This window comes from Vanessa atalanta, chromosome 15, assembly GCF_905147765.1.
Source record: "Vanessa atalanta chromosome 15, ilVanAtal1.2, whole genome shotgun sequence".
NCBI classification, from domain to species: Eukaryota; Metazoa; Arthropoda; class Insecta; order Lepidoptera; family Nymphalidae; genus Vanessa; species Vanessa atalanta.
In genome coordinates this window covers 625,726-647,270 of record NC_061885.1, presented here as the reverse complement: position 1 = coordinate 647,270, position 21,545 = coordinate 625,726, and the positions used below count along the sequence as shown (strand labels likewise).

The 21,545-nt window shown below is 32.5% G+C and overlaps 1 protein-coding gene and 1 long non-coding RNA gene across 2 annotated transcripts in view; both read left to right on the top strand.

The window, feature by feature from the left end:
- Positions 1 to 21,545, top strand: part of LOC125069484 (serine/threonine-protein kinase SMG1) — a 109,246-nt gene that overhangs the window by 78,826 nt on the left and 8,875 nt on the right. Inside the window, exon 2 of the mRNA XM_047678988.1 lies at positions 20,405 to 20,613. Coding sequence (XP_047534944.1) covers positions 20,405 to 20,613 — 209 coding nt within the window. The remainder of the gene's footprint in view (positions 1 to 20,404; positions 20,614 to 21,545) is intronic.
- On the top strand, positions 11,399 to 14,053 carry LOC125069486. Its single transcript, XR_007119842.1, has 3 exons — positions 11,399 to 11,415; positions 12,997 to 13,128; positions 13,531 to 14,053. It is a non-coding gene; the product is annotated as an uncharacterized LOC125069486 (long non-coding RNA).

The window sequence follows — 21,545 nt, the reverse complement described above, 5'->3', positions numbered from 1 at the left end:
ATAAAATATATAAGCGGCGTTATTCTCTTGTTTGATGTAAGCACTCTCTGAAGACCCGTAGAAACCAATGGTCATGCTACTTTGCCTTAATGTTCCGAGCTGTGCAGTTTGGCCCGAAATAGCTATGTACGTATTCGCTCCCATGTGTTTCGATTGTAAAGTCAAAAATTCAAGTGAATATATAAGCCGGAACAGTAGATAAACATACAATCACCAGCTGGGCGCCGCTAACTGACGATATCGACATATGGGAAATGCATTATTTCTACGTGTATTTCATCGAAACATAACTGCGAATGCATTATTCAACAAGCCGTTGGTAACGAGTTCTGTGCTATTTTGCTAAACTTGAATTAAATAGTAATTGTCTCTAGGCGTGATTTCAGCCGCGCCCATAATGTCAATCTCATGTACTTTTTAGTTTCGAGCTCTCATAATCTAAAAGGACGACACGATCAGACCGGACAAAGATACAGTTCAAGACTAAGTATTTATGTACCATCAAAGACATGAGTTTAACACCAATAACTTCTTCGGGCAGTTTTCTAAACGGAATTTCCTAAAAAATCCAATGACTTACTTTACTGATCCAGCCGGGTTTTCAACCTAAGCCCTAATTGTAAATTAGCTACTTGATCAAAGAGGCGCTAAAACGAGCAGCGTCAAGCATTATTCTCGCAGGGCTAAAAACCCGAATACTAAAAACTATTGTCTGTTATCATTCAAACCTTTTAGTAGATTTAAATAAATAATCCATCGGTATAATTGAAATTCTACGTCAATACATATAAAATTTATTCGGAAAATGCAATGCATTCCCCATGGAATAGTAAAAAAACTGTTCATTTCCGTAGTCTACATTAATAATCGCTGCTAGTGATTTACTTTTCCTGACCACATAGACTCTCACGATACCTGTGTTAAATACATTATTAATTAGGCACTCGACATTTTAAAAAATACGTATCATTTATATTTATTTGGGTTAATTTAAAAGTCGTTACATTTACAATAAACAATAGCATTACAAACATGTTGGTCTGTTAATTGCTTCGTGTTTTCACACAGCGGTAAATAAACAGCTATCCGTATGTAAATGTCCCGCTATCGTGGTTAACAGGCGGACGCGTTCGGATCCCACTCCACGTGACAATATCTGTTGGTTCGTCCTCATTCGTATAGCAAATGAAAATATTTTTAAAATTTACCTTTAATCCTGCCTTGATTAAAATAGAAAAGGAATGTTGTTTCGGCAAAAGATTCACATTGTATCAGCTCTACTGTGTGCGTTACCTTTCAAAGTGAATTAAAAACAATATTAATCAATTAGGGATCTCTGTATGTGTTGATTCCCTCATTGAAATATTAGGGTTAAAAGTAAAAAAAAATGTTGTATCTTTTTCTGTCGAAAGTAATTTAATATTTGTAATAATAAATAAAAAGTGTTATATCAAAAAAAATACTGACTTCATAAACATGTATATAGCAATTATATTGAAGCACTCGCAACTATTTCGCAGAAAAAATATATAAACATCTAAATTGAGAAATATATGGTCCTTTTTTGAAGTTGATTAAAAAAAAATATCACTATGTTAATATAGAAAAAATATACAACCTCTATTACTAAAAAGCTTAATGTAAATTTGTACATTAAAATGAATTTTAAATGCAAAAATGTTCCAGTTTTATAATGACATGAGTTACCTACATATATGTAATGCTCTTATCATATATTGTGAGACAATGCTTTTAAAAACAACGCGACGATTACAAATTCTAATGATGTTTTCCGCACGTACACGTAAACACATCTTTAAATATAGAGCACAAGGTCTTAGGGAAAGGTCACAACATCCCACTTCGGGCGCCACTTCAGGGCATGTGTCGTTCACGTTACTACCGGCGTCCTTACTCCGTTATCTTGCATTTGTTTTGTGAATAAAACTTAATCACTTCCTACTTGTATCTTTTCTAACATCGCACTATCATAATGAGGGTTTCATTGAAAAATGAGTATTAGCTGACATGAAAATAAATCTTCTAGAATTCTATATCCGCGCTGTTACATAGATGTTTAAAAAAAATTATTGCTATGGTATTGGTTTTATACATGTGAGTGAGTCCAGTGGTTAAAACACCTTTTAACTAACGATTACGTATTTATACCCGGGAAAAAAGAAAACATCGTCAGGAAACCGGAGCAAAATTTACCACTTCATCTCTACTATACCACTTTTAAAAACAAATTGGAGCGAGCAGGTAGGCCTTAATCCAGCAGTAGAATATTTACAAGACGTTACTTTATATTATGCCTGCAACATTTCTACTTAGCAGTCTTTCTATGCATATTTGCTATACTATTCTATAACTTCAAGAAGTTAATGCATATAAATGGCCTATACGTACGTTAGGTGAGTTTGAAGCAAGAGAGAACAGTTTTGAAAGTTTATTGTTACATGTTATCTTTAAATAAAAGCTTTGAAAATATTTTAAATGTATATATATATACATTTAAATATATATATTTATATATATATTCAATTTAAAAAAAAAAGTCTTGAAGCAAATACATATTAATTAGATTATCGAACTAGAAGGTTTGTTATAAATATCGCAAGAATAAATTCAGTTTACGATTCGTTAACTGCATCTAATTCCCTCAATTTATGCAATAAACTCGCTAAACGGACTGAAGTAATGACTGCCAGTCGTCGGGTGAACTAGATGGGTTCGAACCTCAATAACAGTATCCGTTTACAGGCCAATTTTGTGTCCAATGTATACAGCCTGCGACTGATTGCATCTGTGTAAATGTATGTATGCTACGTAAACATATATCAAGTTTGTTTTATTTCGTTGAAAGGCAGACCAAAACTAAACGTCTGATCATAATAGGTCTTCGTTTATTACCAGAACTGAACTGAAAATATATATAACTTTTTATACCATCACTTCATTTGGTCGTAGGGCTTTGTGCAAAACAACGACCTAGCTCGTCTGGGTAGGTACCGCCTACTCATCATAAATTCTACCGCCAAGCAGCAATACTTAGTATTGTTGTGTTCCGGTTTGAAGCGTGTGTGAGCCAGTGTAACTATGACATTTCACTATCCAAAGTCGGTGGTGACCACTTATTATCAGTTGATTCATTTGCACGTCCTCCTACGTCATACATAAATATATCCATCAATCCGGTGCAACCAGGGGTAAATGTAAGGCGTATCTTGTTCCTGTGATTACAATAGCTCACACACCCTACGAACTAAAACAAACAGTACGTAATCAAAAAATCTAAGTTTAAATGTGTGTTGCCGTTTGACAATGAGTCAAAGAAAGGTTTTTAAATCCTAAGAATTTACGCAAAAAATACTCATATTCAAAAATATCGTTGTAATATAATATTAAATTCAGTAATTAAACGATACACATATATATACTACGTTCATATACTTACTGTACTTTAAAATATCTTGTCAATACGTCAACGAAGTCTCAGAGGAAATCGTCGATAGAAGCACTTCCGTGACAACCGTCGGTAAAGTATAACTGATACACTGAAGCTGATGGCGCGGAATACAGTATCTTAAAAGGTATAGTAAATGTTCCCTGCAGTGTATACAGATACTATCTGTCACTACACACTACACTGTTATTACCAAAGATATATTTAATTTTTAGTTATTTTTCTATAGCTTTTTGTTTAATAGGAATTCAAAAGTTTTATTGTGTCGAAGACTGAACTCAGTCAGTTTTTTTCATGAAATGAATGAAGTAAATTATTCATTATTAAAAAACTAATCAAACAATTGATTTGAATTTTACGAGTCCAATTTGAATGCAGTTTATATTTGTAACCTTTTGAAATTAAACTTTTCTCATGCAATGGTTATGTAACTTCTTTCATGCGAACACGCGTTTTAATACCTTAGAGAGAAGCTGTGGGTAAACTGGCGATTGGAAAATAATTACCTGTGTGTTTTTGCATTGCTCTCATTCCAACGATTTATAGAGTCGCACTTGAAGATACATATATTTTACTTAATCTAGTAAAGTTGAGCATGTGTTGGAGATTGCCATTGATAATAATATGTGCAATTATCTCTATTTTTACTTGAAATATTTTTTTAAGTTTAAACTAAAACTAATCTTGTAATTCTGTTATATTTTGCTTGTAAACTAAAATAGAGCTCCGCTTGTATTATGAAACAGCAATATGCTCGATACAGCCCTTGAAGTGTTGTCATATTCAAGTCAATCATATACCGGTGAAGGGGTTCATATTGGAGTGCTTCCACGTATCGTCTTTCACATATTGGACCCTTTTAACGTACTTTTGAACTCAGAGTACTATGGTAAATAAAGAACTACAAAACACTTTTCAAATAGGAAATATTTGATCTATAAACCTTGTTCAACTTTTTATTTTTTTCTAAAAACTAAAAGTCAATTGCATGAACGTTACATTTTTGATATATGCGTAGGAGTATAAGCGTACATTCAAAGTATTCAGTACAAATTTATAAATTACTAGCCACCAACTAAACATCCCCCGCTTTAACCCGAAAAGATGATTTCTAAAAATATTTTATTACATACCACCTATAGAACATACATAATTAAATTTCAAGTTACTTAAAAAACATTGGACTTAAATACAAATTTACAACCACCGTTTCTCGTGCTCGACGGTGAAGGCAAACATCGTGAGGAAACCAGCATGTGTCCAATGTCTACGAAATTCTGCCACACGTGTTACCAACAACCCGCATTAGAGCAGCGTAGTGGAATATGCTCCAAACTTTCTCCTCATAGGAAGAGGAGGCCTTAGTCCAGCAGTGGGAGATTTACAGGCTGTTAATGAATGTTAAAATAAGGCGAGGCAATATAATTTATTTCTTGAGCAAATTACTCTATTTCCAGAGTAGGTAATAAATTGATCATTAAACATACTTAGACGTTCCACGCGCTGGTTAAATGAGATGGCGCCATTTAAAGGAAATAAGATAGGACCCTACTTTTCCAACCTCAGACGTGGAGTTTTTCTCTTCAATTTAAATGGGACACCTCACTTAATTAATACCTTTGATAAGAAAATTGTATAACCTAATAATTAACTCTGTTTAAAACCGAATGTTGTTATGCATTCAAATCGTAAAGGTACAGTCTTATGGTACTTATATGAATTATAAAAGTATTATTTTAAAGAAATGTTTTATTTTATAAAACATTAACATTTTATATAATATTACTTCAATTACCCATTAGGTAACTTTTTAGTGCTGGTAATTATATAAGCGCTACCATTTATTGTCGCTTAGGTTTTTCTAGGTCTCTTTATGATCTCCTAAGTATACCAGCATCTAAAATAGATTTGTCAGGATACACTCCGGAAACTACACTTTTGCAATTATTGAGATAATTAAATACAGTTAACATCAAAACCATTAACTAAAACTTTTAAAACTCAGACACAGAGATAAAGTTTTTTTATTTATAAAAAACATAAATATCACATGCCATAACCCGAAGGTCGAATAAAAGCTTAAGCTTTCAAACTGTGTAGCTAATATCGATTCTCATCGAGTATTCTATTTTTCACATTATTATTTTTAATAAAAAATGAAATCTTTGATTAAACCGAAAGCAATAGTCCGCGTCACGTCCGAACGTCTTCGGCAAAATCTCAATAATGTCACTCAATCTGGCCTCTGTTTACAAAAAGACGCAAAAATACCATTTTCTAATTTCCCTTTTCACTTCCACGCCTTCGCGAAATCGAGTCGCCTCCCTTTTTATTAAGATTAAAGGGATTCTCTGGAATTTTTACACCTCTACCTCATTTAAATGTTTTTCATTCTTTAATTTAGTATCGGAATAATAATATTATAATGTATATTGTAAGTTCTAATTTCTTATATTTAAAAGAAACGTTTGTTTGAGTTAAACGTCACTACTATGCTTCTGTGCGGTTTGGTGGTGTATAATCCAAATTGTAATATTTTTAAGCCGTATATCAAACAGGGTTGACGTAATGATAAGATATTAGTTTAAAATTATTTCATCTATACTAATATTATAAAGTGGTAACATATGTTTGTTATTATTTGTTTGACGACCTCCGTGGTCGAGTAGTGTGTACACCGGTTTTCATGGGTACGCCACTCCGAGGTCCCGGGTTCGATTCATTGCCGAGTCGATGTAGGAAATGTTCATTAGTTTTCTATGTTGTCTTGGGTCTGGGTGTTTGTGGTACCGTCGTTACTTCTAATTTTGAATAACACAAGTGCTTTAGCTTACATTGGGATCAAAGTAATGTATGTGACGTTGTCCGATATTTATTTACTTATATAATGCATTAATTTCAATTATGTAGGGGTAATCGCCGGAACTAATGATCAAACACTAAAAATATCACTAGAAGAAAGCTACTTTATTCCTGCTATAGATTATTTTGTATTATATTATACAATTTTCCTTATTAATAATAAAAATGCATCCGTGTGTATCCGGGGCGGGTAGCTAGTGAAACATTGAGCCACTGGTCCTGCGAATGATTTGTCTTATGTCGTGTCGGATTGCCGTTCCATATAGAGTGTGCACTCACATAGAGTGTCAGCACATAACTAATGCAATATAATGTGCCCTGCGCAGTTTGCGAGTCTTCGCGTTTAGTCTTCGTGACCGAATTCGATCGTATAAATAAAAAAAATCATTATGCTTTTACGTAAAGATGATTGAAACAAATAAAATCCTTTTCTTTAAAACTTGAAACGCTGTTAGCAAGATTAGTTTGATTCGTATCGATTTAAACTTTAAGTTATCAATATGAAATTCTCGCCAGATCTCTAATCACTATATATAAGGCATGTGTAAGATATATGAGCCATCTTTATAGTCGTCAACGTTTGTACCTGACGACAGGTGATCTATAATCTTTTGAAACATGCGTTGGACGTATCAAATTTCGTTTTAAAAATTCTTCTAATTTTCGGAGTTATCAGATCGCTTTTGTTTTTCTTACTCAAAGAACCTTTATACTTCATTAATTGGATTCTTTGAAGTGTATTTTATGATTATCGTGTATTATATTTGTTGAATTAAAATATCGCGATACCGTTGAATACTTGCTTATATATTTTTTCTTAAATGTTTTAAAATAGTAAGCTATACACAGCTGCGAAAACTGCCCTGTCCTCTTGAAGTAAGATTTTAAATAATTTTACTATATTACTTCACATGAATGTTTTCAGTGGATGTTTTTTAACCGCCTAGCTCATGACGAATTATAAGCATATCAGAAAACACAGGGGTGCTTGAACCCGCAATCTTCGGTAAAGGCTCTAACCACTGGACCGTATCAGATTATTTACTATGTATAATATATAATTTACTTAAATATTTTAAAATATAAATACGTGTGTATATTTTTTTTACAAAAACACGTCAATATCAATTAATACGTTTTTTTAGACCATCTAGAGATTCTTACAATTACATATTTATACATGAAAAATATTTTTCAAGAACTTCATAGTCATAATCAAACTGAAGCATGAGATTGTATTTCAATGGAATGTGTGTAGAAAGAGAATCGTAATTTAATAAAATATTGTCGAAAGGCTTATTTCACTCTTTCATGGCGTTTCGTATCAAAGCTTCTAACGTAATCCATACTCAGAGAAAAATATGTTAATATGAAAATTTCGCAATTTTTTTTTAAATACAAAGTTATGATGCTATTTTTAAACGTCTGCTCAGTGGTTATTTATAATACCTGAACTTATAATTCACGCTTGCCACGTCAGTCTAAATTTAAAACGATCGAAACTAGTGACATGATAATATTATATATTACATTATATACCTTCTTACATTTAATAACTTTTTAAGTTAGTCAATGCAAAAAAAAGTTTCTTATTTATTAGTATATACATAGATTACGGACTGCTATGTCAATAGATATTCAATTCGTTCATTTCCATTATAAATAATTTAAAACATGTCTCGGAATACTTTCGTTTATGTTTCAAAAATATTCCAATACTAAAATTTGTAGATGGCTTTTCTGAATAATGTAGCATTCATGATTCGATGCAATGCAATTTTATATACTGAAATATCAAAGACGTATTTAATGTGATCGTAGCACGGCTACGAAGCTTGTAGAGGGTCTACGTCGTAGCATCGTTGTGCATGGCAGCTATATGTTACCAAGTTTTAATGCTAATATTTTATGGTTAATATTACACGATAATAATTTTAATATAATGCTATTTTCTTTTGAAGATATAATTAACTTGTAACTTAGGTTGATAATACTTCATAATTTTCGCCAAGCTAGGTTTTTGTATAGTTTTATTAATATTATAAAGCGGAAGTTAGTTTCTTTGTTACCACTGGCCTAATTTGAAAAAAAAACCTTTCAGTGTTAGATAGCCCATCTGACGAGGCTATTTACCATCACGATACGAGCAATAGGAGCCGAGTATCAATGAAAAATGTTACAAAAATGGGGGTAAAATATTTCTCTTGAGCATAAACGGTTAAAGTATCCCAAAAAATATGTATGACAAAATATAACCGAGCGACGTCGGGACCAGCAACAAGCTAGTATCATATAAAAAGGTCAAATCTTGCGACAGAATTTTTAAATTGAACCTATACATTACTATATAGGTTTCTTAGTGGCCAATACTATACATACATACATATTGTTATTCGTTAAAGTATAGAGAATATAAAACTTTTTATTTTAAATATCAACCTATTTCTATTTTAACTAGAATTTTATATCTGAAATAAAAGTAAACATGAACATTAAATGAACTCTGCAGACAGAATTGCAAACATCCTTAGTGTGTACTGCTTTAAAGCAAAGTAATTACTGTTTCTTAAACGAGATGAAAATTTTCATATTTTCATCCAAATGAAATTATATTGTTCCAGTATGCTTTAAAAGCAAAGAATGTAGTTTATAAATAGTTAAGTGATTTTAATCTTAGATGTATAAAGGCAGCCGTTACTTGACGCGACAGTTCATTAAAACTTCGCGGTCGAGACAAGTTTTTGAGCTTTCAACTTTTACGTTCGTCTTGCTTGTCGGAGATTTTAAACTAGACGATAGCGGTACAAGTTGGGGGATTAAGGGAAATAATAATAAATGCACTGCAACAGTAATTATTTTTCAAGATAAAAAGTTACATTTGTGTTAAAAGAATTTCAGTTTCAGTAATATAACATAATATTACTGAAACTGAAATTTTTCCTACTTATAAACCTACTGGAGTTACAACTAAAAATTATAGTACAACTCATTTTGTGTGATGTAAGTATAATTCTTTAATAATTCTTTACAATGTCTGAAACAAATATGTACAGAAAAATAACATAAAGATACTAATATAGCATTATAATATTTTGCTTTTAATCAATTACATATATTAGATGAAATTGTTTGCCTTTATTTAATGCGTTTGTTGTTTAGAATCTCACTTAGTTAGTTTCCTAAACACGGAAAAAATATCAAAGGTAATTTGCGATACGAACTCAAGCAAGCATTGACGTCACAAGAATAAACCAAAACAAAATTCTTAACAGCTCTTTTATATCGCAAAGATAATTGGCAAACTCCGGGGCGATAACAAGTTTTAGATAAACATTTCAATTGTTATATTTCCTTACCTTTTTTAAAAGGGAAATTACTTTTTTTGAAACAAACGGTAATTTCATAAAAAGCGCGAGCAACTCGGTAAACGTGACAGTTTATTGTTGTGAGTAAAAACGTTTGCGTCAGAAATGTTACATAAGGACAGCCGCTCTTAATTAGACCCTTTCGCTTTCATTATTTCTTTGTCTTCATAATTATTACCACAGCAAGGGATACCTGACCAATGGGACATTATCTGCGCTGAACTTTAAGTACAATATCAAATCATATACTAGCTTATATGAAAATCATATAAGAAGTATTTTATTCAATAAAATATTAGTTTGTTAAGTTCAAAGCATTCGACTACCTATACGGTATCGTGAAGTAATACTGCTGAAAAACTAAAGAAATCGTATAAATTATAATTAAACTATAAAACTAATAATTAGTTATTTATTTAATTGGAAATCTTGAAATGATTTGAAACCTTACGTTGCTTAAAGTTTTCTATCCGATTGGTAAAGTCCAACAGAGTCATATACATGTATAAATATATTTATAAAGAGACATTAAAACATGATGTTCTTTGTTCGTGTTGTATGCTTTCCCGAATATTCACAAGATGAAGTATTGTGTTTTAAACTTGTTGGTAACATTTGCGTGATGGCTTCTGTTTTTTTTTTTACCGTTACTGTTTTTTGGTCTTTTTTGTCAAATAAAATCTTTATTATTGTCACCAATGTAATACTGTGTAGGATAATATGACTTATTTCATAATGATTTTAAATAAAAGTCTTTTATTGTATTAGTTGGAAAATCTTATATCGTTTCGTTAAATGTGAATTGTATGTATTAATTAAAAAACAAACATGCGAGCTGTACTAAACTCTTGTTTTGCAATACTTATATAGTTTGTATTATATGGGTTGCACGATAATTTATGAACTACACTGGCAATTAGCTGCTCGATTTACTAGGCATCATTATATTTTAGTTGCTTTTTTCTTATGAATAATATAAATTAGTTCTTTAATATTTTACTATGTTATCGATTACAAAGGCTGACATTTTTGTAACCGGAGGTGAAAAGAGATACTAATGTAATCCCAACGCCATTTTAAAGAATGACTTTGTAATACATTTACTGTTTTCAAATGAGTTTATTTATTTTGTATTGAAAATAATATAATTTAATGCAATCAATTAGATTATGTAATCGGTCCAGTGCGACCCTCACTGATGCATTTCGCTCGTTCAGTGACCGTTTACAATCAATACTAGTGTACAGGTCTGTTAAAAGTTGAAAGTGTTCTGTTCTGACAGCAACAACTCATATTATTCCTTTAGCAAGTTCAAATTAGCAAAGTAAATAACGATGAGAAGATGAAACACTTGAATGTTATTTGTCTGTTCAAAGCATGTTTTTTTTAAGCATTTAGTTTATGACTTTTTGTCTCTTTTAATTGACCTATATGTAGTATATTATAATACAAAATTTAACTATATTTCATTAGGAAAACAATCAATGTAGCTTATAGTGTAATGCTTGTATGTTGTATTGTGCGTGTGTGTAGACTGTATCTAATATCACTGTCCACTGTCAATAACCAAAATCGATGACTGTCAAAAAAAAGGTATATGTCATGGCTTGCAATGTGACGTTTAATTATCTTCTTAAATAAGAACTGTTACAGTTAACGAAAAGTATTTAAAAGTTAGTTAATAAATTATTAATGTTCCACCAATCGCCGCCTGAGTCCGATGTAAGAAAACACAAATTTCCATATGGTCTAGGTTTACTAATATTTTATGAGCGGTAATAGAAACCGCGGTTACCGCAAGCGCTCGAAGTGCAGAGCTTTAATTATCTCGTAGCAAGATCTAGTGAAGTAATCTTTGTGAGGTCCTTTAAAATTTTAGCTGAGATTTATTGATTATATTATTTCGCTCATTCTTAATTATCTCTATGATATATGTTGACCTATGATATACGTAGTATATACTAGTAATAGAATAATAGTAGATTAGAATTGTAGAAATAGGGTACATTCAAAAATAATACTTTTTATCTTTTCATTAATACAATTGCTAAGTATATAATATCACTTTCACGATATAATGTATGCACAGACACGTTTCTCGTTATAATTTTATTATACTAATAGCGTTATAATATCGTCAACGTAAGGTATCTACTAGAAAGTACCTAAAAATATATCAATCTACGAGTTTATACTCAACATACATTGTATGACGCTTTCGATAACCGCATAGTATGTTAGAGCGCATAATTAGGCCACGGAAATTTCCATCTAACAATATATTTTCTTCCGTGTTTTTGTAAAATATATATAAAGTATGTAACACAGCCTGTAAAGCTCCCACTGCTGGGTTAAAGCTTTTTTTTATCTTTTTGAGAAGATGTTCGGAGCTTATTTCAACATGCTCAACTAATGTGGGATGGTGGATACGACTGTAGACTTTCACTCGACGTACAGGTTTCCTTTCAGTATTTTCATTCATCGTCGAGAAAGAGAAGAAGAAACAAAAAAATGACTGTGTGTGCGTTTGGACCCGAATCTCCGGTTAATATTCACATCTTCTATAAACTAGTTCAGCTCAGTCAGGTCGTCAGTTATTGACAATATATACAAATGAAAATATAAATGGAAATTACTTAGATTCTAAATCTAACGCCTTTTTTTTTAAATGTATTCCATCGATCGGTTTTTCTCACGGTCACTGAAAATTGGTAACTAATCTGGGTCAATGTAAGATGGTTTTATTCTATATGACCATTAAACAATTTCCGTATTATAGTATATAGGTATGATTTTAGTAGTATAATGGTTATTTAAGTAGCATTATATTTATTTTGCTTCGTTTGTCTAGTGACTTAGTAGAGCTGCAAGTCGTGTCCCGAATTCAGAGTCGAACCATTAAAAAGAAAATGCGTTTTCCCCTCAAGGAGTTTTCTTTGTTTTATAATTTAAAAAAAATACAAGACTCCTAATATGCTTGCTCTCTTGATCAGGTTTCCTTTTAGAAACATTACAGCTTTTCATAAGTTATCTTTGTTTACCGGAGCAAAGGAATTATTAATAAACCATCTATATCAGTATACTTACAAATAACTTTATCTACGTTCTGTGAAAAATCTTGACTAAGCGCCTTATAATTGAATTTCCATATAAATGAACACAAATGAAATAGAAATGTATTTTCGTCTATAATAATTCTGCGATAGAGCAAAGTAAAGTATCTGTGTTTTCTACGTACGTTAATTCAAGAAAGTCTAATATTCTCAACATTGTATCCATTAAACAAGTTTCTTCAATACGCAGACATCCCCCGGGCGAGGAATCCACGACGCGCCCCCGTTACGTCAGCCCCATCGCTTCGTACACGTGGAATTTTACAATTTCTTCCTTTAACTTTTACCGACGAAGTTCACGAAAGCCTGCATGGAATATTAAGTAAAAATAAATGTTACGTAGATCAAGAATAGTTTAAACTTTTTACTTTATAATAAACTAGGATGTATCGAGGGAGGAGGGAGAGTAAATATTATTCTTAATTCGTCGTTCCAAGTGTTGACAAAATATTTTTTTGATTAAAACACATTTTCAACGATTATATCTTTTTTTATTAATAGTATTGCTGCTAATAATAAGTTCGACAAAATATAATCAGACAAATTTCATAATTTCTTTTTTAAATTAATTAATTATAATGCTTAATAATTAGATAATTACCGACTATAATTATTTAACCCTTTAATTTTAATATGTAAGACCATATTTATCATTATCACTCGATTAATATATACTTTAATTATATATTCACAATGACTAATTGCACAATTTCTTAATTGCTAGTAAAAGTGGAGGGGATCGTCGTATTTATACCACATACTTTACTCAAAGCTATCATTACCAAGTTTGAACTCGATCCGAAAACTCATAACAAGCCATGGATCTTCATCTCCATTTGTCATTCGCTTTCCGTGACCTGGACCACAAGTGGGGAACTCCTGTCGATCTGGACACGAATGAAGAATCATCGCGATGCCTTCCAGCCGTGATAGATACACCTACCACGACTTTCTCATCCGAGGAGTTTTTAAAATCGGTTAAAAGACGTCATATAAAGGCTGAAAGTTTTTCAGTATCGAAGATTGCTTCAACTGACGATTCAGATTCAAGAAGCTTAAATTCTATGAGCACCGACATTATTTCTGATTGCAACGCCACGAATGATAGTGAGGGTAATTCCAACAACTCTTCTATCGAAGAGGCAGATTCCCTAACTCTAGATTCCTTACCGGAGAAACGAAAATGGAGGTTAAAGAGGGCTTATAAGCAGTTGAAAAAGAACACTTCTTCACTTGTGAAAAGGAAGTTTTTAAACAGATAGCAAAAATGTATAAAAAATTTTTTGTTAATTAATTTTATATGTTTGAAATATTTTAAGTCTTCGTTTATTTAAATAATTGTTTCATTTGTATTTTTTTTTTTTGAAAAATATATTTTATGTAATTATACTATGGTATTATTTTCTGTTCTTTCTAAGTTAATCTTTGAATTTTAATCCACACTTAAGGAATCTTTATTTTTGTGAAATATAAAATTTGTGTAATTTTTTTTTGGTAATTGATACGTAAAATAGAGGCTTTGTGCAAGCCCGTCTGGGTAGGTACCACCCACTCATCAGATATTCTACCGCCAAATAACAGTACTCTGTATTGTTGTGTTCCGGTTAGAAGGGTGAGTGAGCCAGTGTAATTGCAGGCACAAGGGACATAACATCTTAGTTCCCAAGGTTGGAGGCGCATAGGTGATGTAAGGAATGGTTAATATTTCTTACAACGCCACCACTTACCATCAGGTGGTCCATATGCTCGTCCGCCAACAAATGCCATAAAAAAATGTGTGTACGTACACATTTATGTATAAATGTTTGTATATTTTTTTTTTTGTGTAATGTTGTCATACCAATATTTTGTTTGTAGAAAGTGTGAGCCACTGCAGTAAACCTTAGATATTAGATTGGCGTCATCTTGGCAGTGTAAGGATGGACGGAGGGAGATGTTTAACTTTTTGATGGCACATTTGCGCCGCATGAATAATCTTACTCAATATTTACTATTATAAGAAAAAAACAACATAATATGAAACGGATGATTTTTAAATCGTTAACTCCTAATTAATACTTTTGTTAAGTTTCGTTTTTTGTTCGGACGTAAAGAAAAACATCGTAAGAAAGGTGAATATGTTAAATAAAAATGAAACCTATTTTATGCCAGTTTGCTGAAATATCCGTAACCTCAAAACTCCATACAGTACTTTCTAACAGCTAATGTATGTTTATAAAGTGTTGCAGACATATACACAGCTCATTAACTTACTTGTAAGTACTTCTAAGTATGGACAGATTACTTAACTATATGTCTTAAGACTTGATGGACTCTAAGAGCACTCTGTATCCAATTATCTCTTGATATAATGCTTTGTTCGTATCGGACAAGTACATCGCTAAATTACATGTTATATTATGTGCAATGCTGTGTGTAATGTATTGTATATATTTGTATATGTTTCCTTCTGTTCCTAAACTTATGATAGTCACTTAGATTCATATAGTATAAAAATATGGATCACACATTCGTATTTATAATTAGAGAAAAAATAATCGAGTAAAATAAATATTGAGCTTCTTTAAGAAAACAAAAATATATTTTGGATGTTTTTGGACGTTTTTTTGGAAAGTTATTTTACGTGGCTTACAGTTGAGTGGAAAACGTCACGTAAGAAAAAAGCGTTATGTCCCTACCGACCGGGCGAGGGAACTCTCTTTCTCTGCCTTTGAATCTTACTTTTTTATTCGCCTTTATTTTATTTCACACGGGAATTTTAATAATCATTTTATTTCTTGTTATTTAATTATTCTCAGAAGTTGTTAATTTATTCAATACATAATATACGAGAGCAAATACTTTCCAACATGGTGTCCCAGGACACCTTCCATTTTTTCTCATTATAATAATAAGTAGATATATAGCAACTAAATATATAGTATACCCCATGAGACCGGAGTTGAGAGGAGGCATCATGACATGAGGCTCTCGGTACACGAGTTCATACCGTCTTCCCCCTACTCTAAAAATACTTTTTATTTACTTTTACTTTAGTATAGTTTAGTTGACGGGTAAATGGGCCTCCTGCTTTTAAGTTACACTGACTCGCTCATCCATAATTAATTTAAACTACTTAGTTTGGCGGTAGAATAAGTCATAAGTGACTGGTACCTACCTACAAATAAGAGCGGTATGCAAGAACCCCTTTCAAAATCGTTTCGATAAAACATTGTTTTGATGTTATGTCATGTCAGTAAGCAATGATGGCTCAGTAGATAGACCATCATGATAAATGTAAAAGATAAGGTAAATAAGATGAAAAGTAATATCAGTATCACGGTTTTGTGAAAAGGACTTATTCATATTAAACTGATTTAATTAAATTCTCAGTTTTACAAAGGAACTTGTTCTATGCGAATTAAAAATATTCAGAAAATACTTTCGAGCTATTTCATTGTATAGCGCGCGCTACGAGAATGGGACGGAACTTTGTCAAAGTATATCGAAAATGACAGTTCTCGAGCGAAGGCACGTTGAAAAAGAATTTCTAAAATATAATTATCCAACTCTGGCTAAGTCAAAGGGATACTAAGGTTTTATTAGATTATGTCTACGTATGTGGGACTGTTGGTGTTTGTATTTCGGTTCAAGTGCAAAAATTACGTAATTTGATCGCGAGCGGATTATACAATGTTGGCCGGTAAGGTTAAGCACAAAATGCGCCATGCATTTTGTGCTATCTACAAGCGTTGATGGTACGAGTACGTTGGTGACGAGTTTCTGTAACTATTTGGTGAATTTTTGAAGAATTACAAAAGTTGCAAACACAGAAAGTATCACCTATTGCAGTTTAAACTCACTATAACAGACAATACACTAGCTTAGACATACATTTTTGTCATCAGTAGCAATTAATTTCTGAACCTCGTACCATATTTTCTACTTAGAACACAAAGTTAACACGTTTTTCCACCCTTGACCCATCGGATTAAAATAAATGGTGGCTCAGGTAACCTTAACGTCGCAAGCTTGTTCGGATTACGCTAGCGACATCGCCTGTAAAAAATGGACTTCCGTTCCACTTGTGCCAATCTCAATTGTAGTCTGTCATGACATTTTTCATATAAGTTTTAAACAAAATTGTTCTGTATAACCACTTGGTTAAAAATTTACCAGAACTGAACCTGTAGTTTTGGTTATCGTGCCTAAGGCTAACTTCTACTAATTAAGGATGCGTTTTTAATATTTGTATCTTTTATTTTATTATTTTTCCATTTTATTTGTATTGAAATATTCGATGTTATTGGGTTTTCTCACTACAACGTACTGGCTTTGCCAAGAACTTGGCACCAGACCAAGATGATTGTGCCTGTGTCAATGGCTTACTCGTCCCAGTAACATAACGTAATTAAAAGATATAAGCTCATTTTGTTTTAATAGAGGTTCGTGCACGACCCTCCCTAATTTTACTAAATTCAAGGTGTTTTGATATTCTATATATTCTATGTTTTATTAAAGTAGAAATTATTCATGTTATTATTATACCATGTACTAACACTGGCATGTAAAACAAGTATTTTAATTAAGTATCATTATAATTATAACCTCTATTAGGATAATAGAGGTTTTTAAATGTATAACAATCACTACCACATTTCGTAGCACGCAAAATGTCTTTCGGTAATTCTTCTCCGGAGAGCATAATAAAAAATTCGACGTTCTGAGTCTCAGCTGAAGACATTTCCATTAGTGAAGTCAATAAGTTAATAAAGCTAAAAATTCATTATCAACATAAACTTAACATATCTAGTTAACATTTTACAAGTTAATCACATCAAATATTTCTTAATACTGGGAAAAGAAAATTCGAATGACACTTATTATTATTATTATATGAAATATAATCTAATGACGAAGGTTATGTATCGGTGTTACCGATTACGAAGCTAATATATCATCCGGAATTCGGTCACGGTCTACGGAACCTCAATGAACGTATCGTTTATTATCTCAGATGTGATCTTTGAATAATATAATAGATGAACATAGAAGGGTTACAGATAAGATCGTCTGACCGATTTCGGTCATTGCATTCGGTCACAACGAACTATACCCAACTGCGCAGGAGACGGTATACTGTTTAAGTGTGTGCGTGCACACAGATGCACTCTCTATTCTGTCACGCTCATAATACGTTGGAATGGCGATCTGGAACGAGTGGGAGGAGTTTAGTTCGAGCGCAAGACTAACTTGGGTTATGAGAAACGAGAAGTAAACTACTTCTTCTTCACAATTTTTTAGGAAAAAAATATATATTTTCGTTTTGTTCAAATATGGAATATGGAGAAATTACACCCGAAATTAAAAACCTTGTTCCGTGCTTGTTTTAAAATGTGAAAAACTACTCGACTTATACGAAATCCGCTTTAAATTTAAATCTACGGGCGAGTCCGCTCGGTTAAACTAGTGAGGTAATAAAAACGTGGACAACCTTACGTCATCTCACACGAACCCTCAATTAAAGTGTATGTCACAAGGCATGCACTAAATGGCTGGCTGAATTCCAGCGCTCTTGGCGTTCCCAGGTCTGTTGCATGCATTTAGTCTAGATTCTCGTGAAATCTCGAATACCAAAGATATTTCCTTTCTTGAGTGCGCGTTGATGTTAACCAACCGAATAGCTCAACCTCTTAGCTATGTTACACGTCATGTAATTTACTTGACGATTTGCGTACATACAATGTTTTACTTATAAACGTTACTTAGCTCTCCGTCTGGTAAAACTAATTTGTTATTCTTTAATCATTCCCTACATTACATTTAGCTAATGTCGTTAGAAAATAATTTATATGTATTAACTCTACTGCTAATACAAAAACTCTTTATTTTCAAAATGGCGTAAGTTTTACTCGAGTTTAGACGTCATGAAAGAGAAGGATTTTTACAATTTATTATAATAGTTTGTATTATATTGGTTTAGAACCTTAATACGTAATGTTTATTGAAATAAAACTAGTTTTTTTTTAACGGATTTAATCGCGTATATTAATTATTTTATTTTAACATCCCGACGTTTCGAGCACTTTGCAGTCTGCCCGTGACCACGAACACTGCAAAGTGCTCGAAACGTCGGGATGTTAAAATAAAATAATTAATATACGCGATTAAATCCGTTAAAAAAAAAACTAGTTTTATTTCAATGTGTAATAATCGCGAAAATCTAAGACAACATTACGTAATGTTTATGTTAAATTAAAACAGTGAATGTATATTACAGTGTGTTGACGTCAGAGGACTCGATTCTATAATATTTGGATACTATTTTTTTGCGGGCGCGTCTCGTGAGACCGAACCCAGACCATTCTGTCCTGTGTCACGCTTTTATTAACATTCTCGTTTTATTTACATTAGAAATAATAAAAGGATATATTCTTGTTAGTTTTTACATGGTTTATGTGCCATTAAAAGTATGATGATGATTTTCTTATCCGACTAAGGACCAAGCACTCGTCCGTTATTCTTCCGTTAAACAGCTTTCATCGGCATAGCTTCGTTTCTAAGGTCAGCCGTTGTTATTACAGCCTCAAGGGACATAACATCTTTGTGTATCAACGTGGACGGCGCATAGATGTCCTAATAATTCGTAAAATGGCAATGTCTGTCGTCGTCGTGAGCGTAGGTATATATATATATATAAACTATATATATATATATATATGTATATATATATATAAACTATATGAAATATTTTTAATCATAAATAAATATAGTTTCATTATTTAAACATTTATAAACGTCCATTTATGTCCATTTATTATATTCAAGAATCGATTCGTTTTTCTTACGAATGGTAGAGTTGGAATACGAAATAAAATGTTTTGTGGCTTTTTGTATATTTAGGAACGATTTAACTCGTTTAAATTATAAAACTTTCGGTTGATGATGTCAAATAACGATTCGTTATATCAAATATAGAAGCAGTTATGAATTGATTGTTATCAACGTAAACTATTTTGAATGAAATAATATTCAGTTATCAGCTTATTACAACTTCGTATAATTTACAGCGACCGTCCGTTATCTATATCGCTAATGGAGGCTCCCTAATTGAAACGGTAAAGCGGACCAGCAACATTAGCCTTCCCTAGTGCACTGGGAGGGGGCTTTCACATCCGGTTCACGATATTAAAACCATTATATAATATCGTTCAAATTTTAAGGATGAGCGAGCAAGTGTAACTACAAACACAAGGGACATAACATCTTAGTTCTCAGGGTTGGTGGCAAATTGCTCATGTAAGAAATGGTTAAAATTTGGCGGTGGTGATAACTTATCATCAGGTCAATTGCCGTCCTAAATGGAATCCGTTATATAAAAAAGCTATCCCGTGTAGTTTCTGCTACGTTACTGCTCCGCCCTCGTGTGTTATGTTATTATAGTCTCAGACGATTCTAAGCTCAGACCTTAGATTACTTTCAACTGTGCTATTTAAAACAAAGGTTTTCCAATCGAATCGGTCAGTTGTGGTAGATACTGAGATTAAATCTTCATACAAACATATACTCTTCAGAAAAAGATCTATAGATATATTAACAATCATTGTTTCTTTCTACAGGGCATATTCCGGCTCGCATGTGAACACGTTCTCCGCACGATGCGTCGCGGTCGTGAAACACTGCTGACTCTCTTGGAGGCGTTCGTGTACGATCCCCTCGTGGAATGGGGCGGTGGACGCAGGAGACGCGGAGCAAGGCACGTGCGCGCCGCCAAGGCCATGCTCGCCGTCCGAGTTCGCGAGCTCAAGCATACAGCCAAGGAAGTCACGTGAGTACTTAAAAAAGTAATGCCCCTGTAAAACACAGTGAACTGATTTACAGTAATGAACGGTAATGTTCGCTAATACTAAATGTGAACTTATAATAATGATCACAGCTTAGATAATTACATCAATCAGTTAGCTAATTATGTATTATAGGGGAAAAGCAATATACAGTCCACTTATTTATATAAATCGTTTTATTTAAGTGATATTATTAATAACGGTAATTATTTCATATGTCACTATTTTACAGTTTATTGCATACTCGTATTTAAATGATGAAACGTTGTAACGATCGAAGTAATGTCAATAACTCGATGAAATGGAGATGGAGATTTGTATTTGTTGCTAACGATATTTCTTGACTTGATTCATTTGATAGAAACAAAAATCAAAAGTGTAAACGTCTTAATTATATAGATATACAGCTTCGATTAATGATAAAACGTGCGTTAGGATTGGGAACGACAGTAGTCCCAGTCTAACAAATTCGAGAGTCTTAATCGAAGACAAGCGGTTCAAACGCGGGCAAGTACCATCCAGTTAATTACAGTTGGCGAAAGCTATGCCAATCCTTTCTGATTTTAATATTTATGAGATTGGTCCGAAAGCTGAGTAAGCTAGTGTAATATTTTTGATGCCATGGTTAGTGCATTGACGGTTTATTGATTTGTTCTGACTGCTCGCATTGTCCGTGTCTATTGTCGAAGGTGACTTGTCTTAAAATATTGTTACAAAGTATTAAAATAAGCTATAGTTCTAAATTCAAAATAAGTCTTTTCAGTTACATCTTAGTAATTTTGGTTTACTTCTTTGATATTGATATAATCTTAAAATGAAAATATTCGTTTCGGTTATTTTAACATCTTTTATCACATGAAAAAGCGTGTCAGGACGTTTTCGCTTCACTGACAGTAAGGTTATAGCAGACATAATG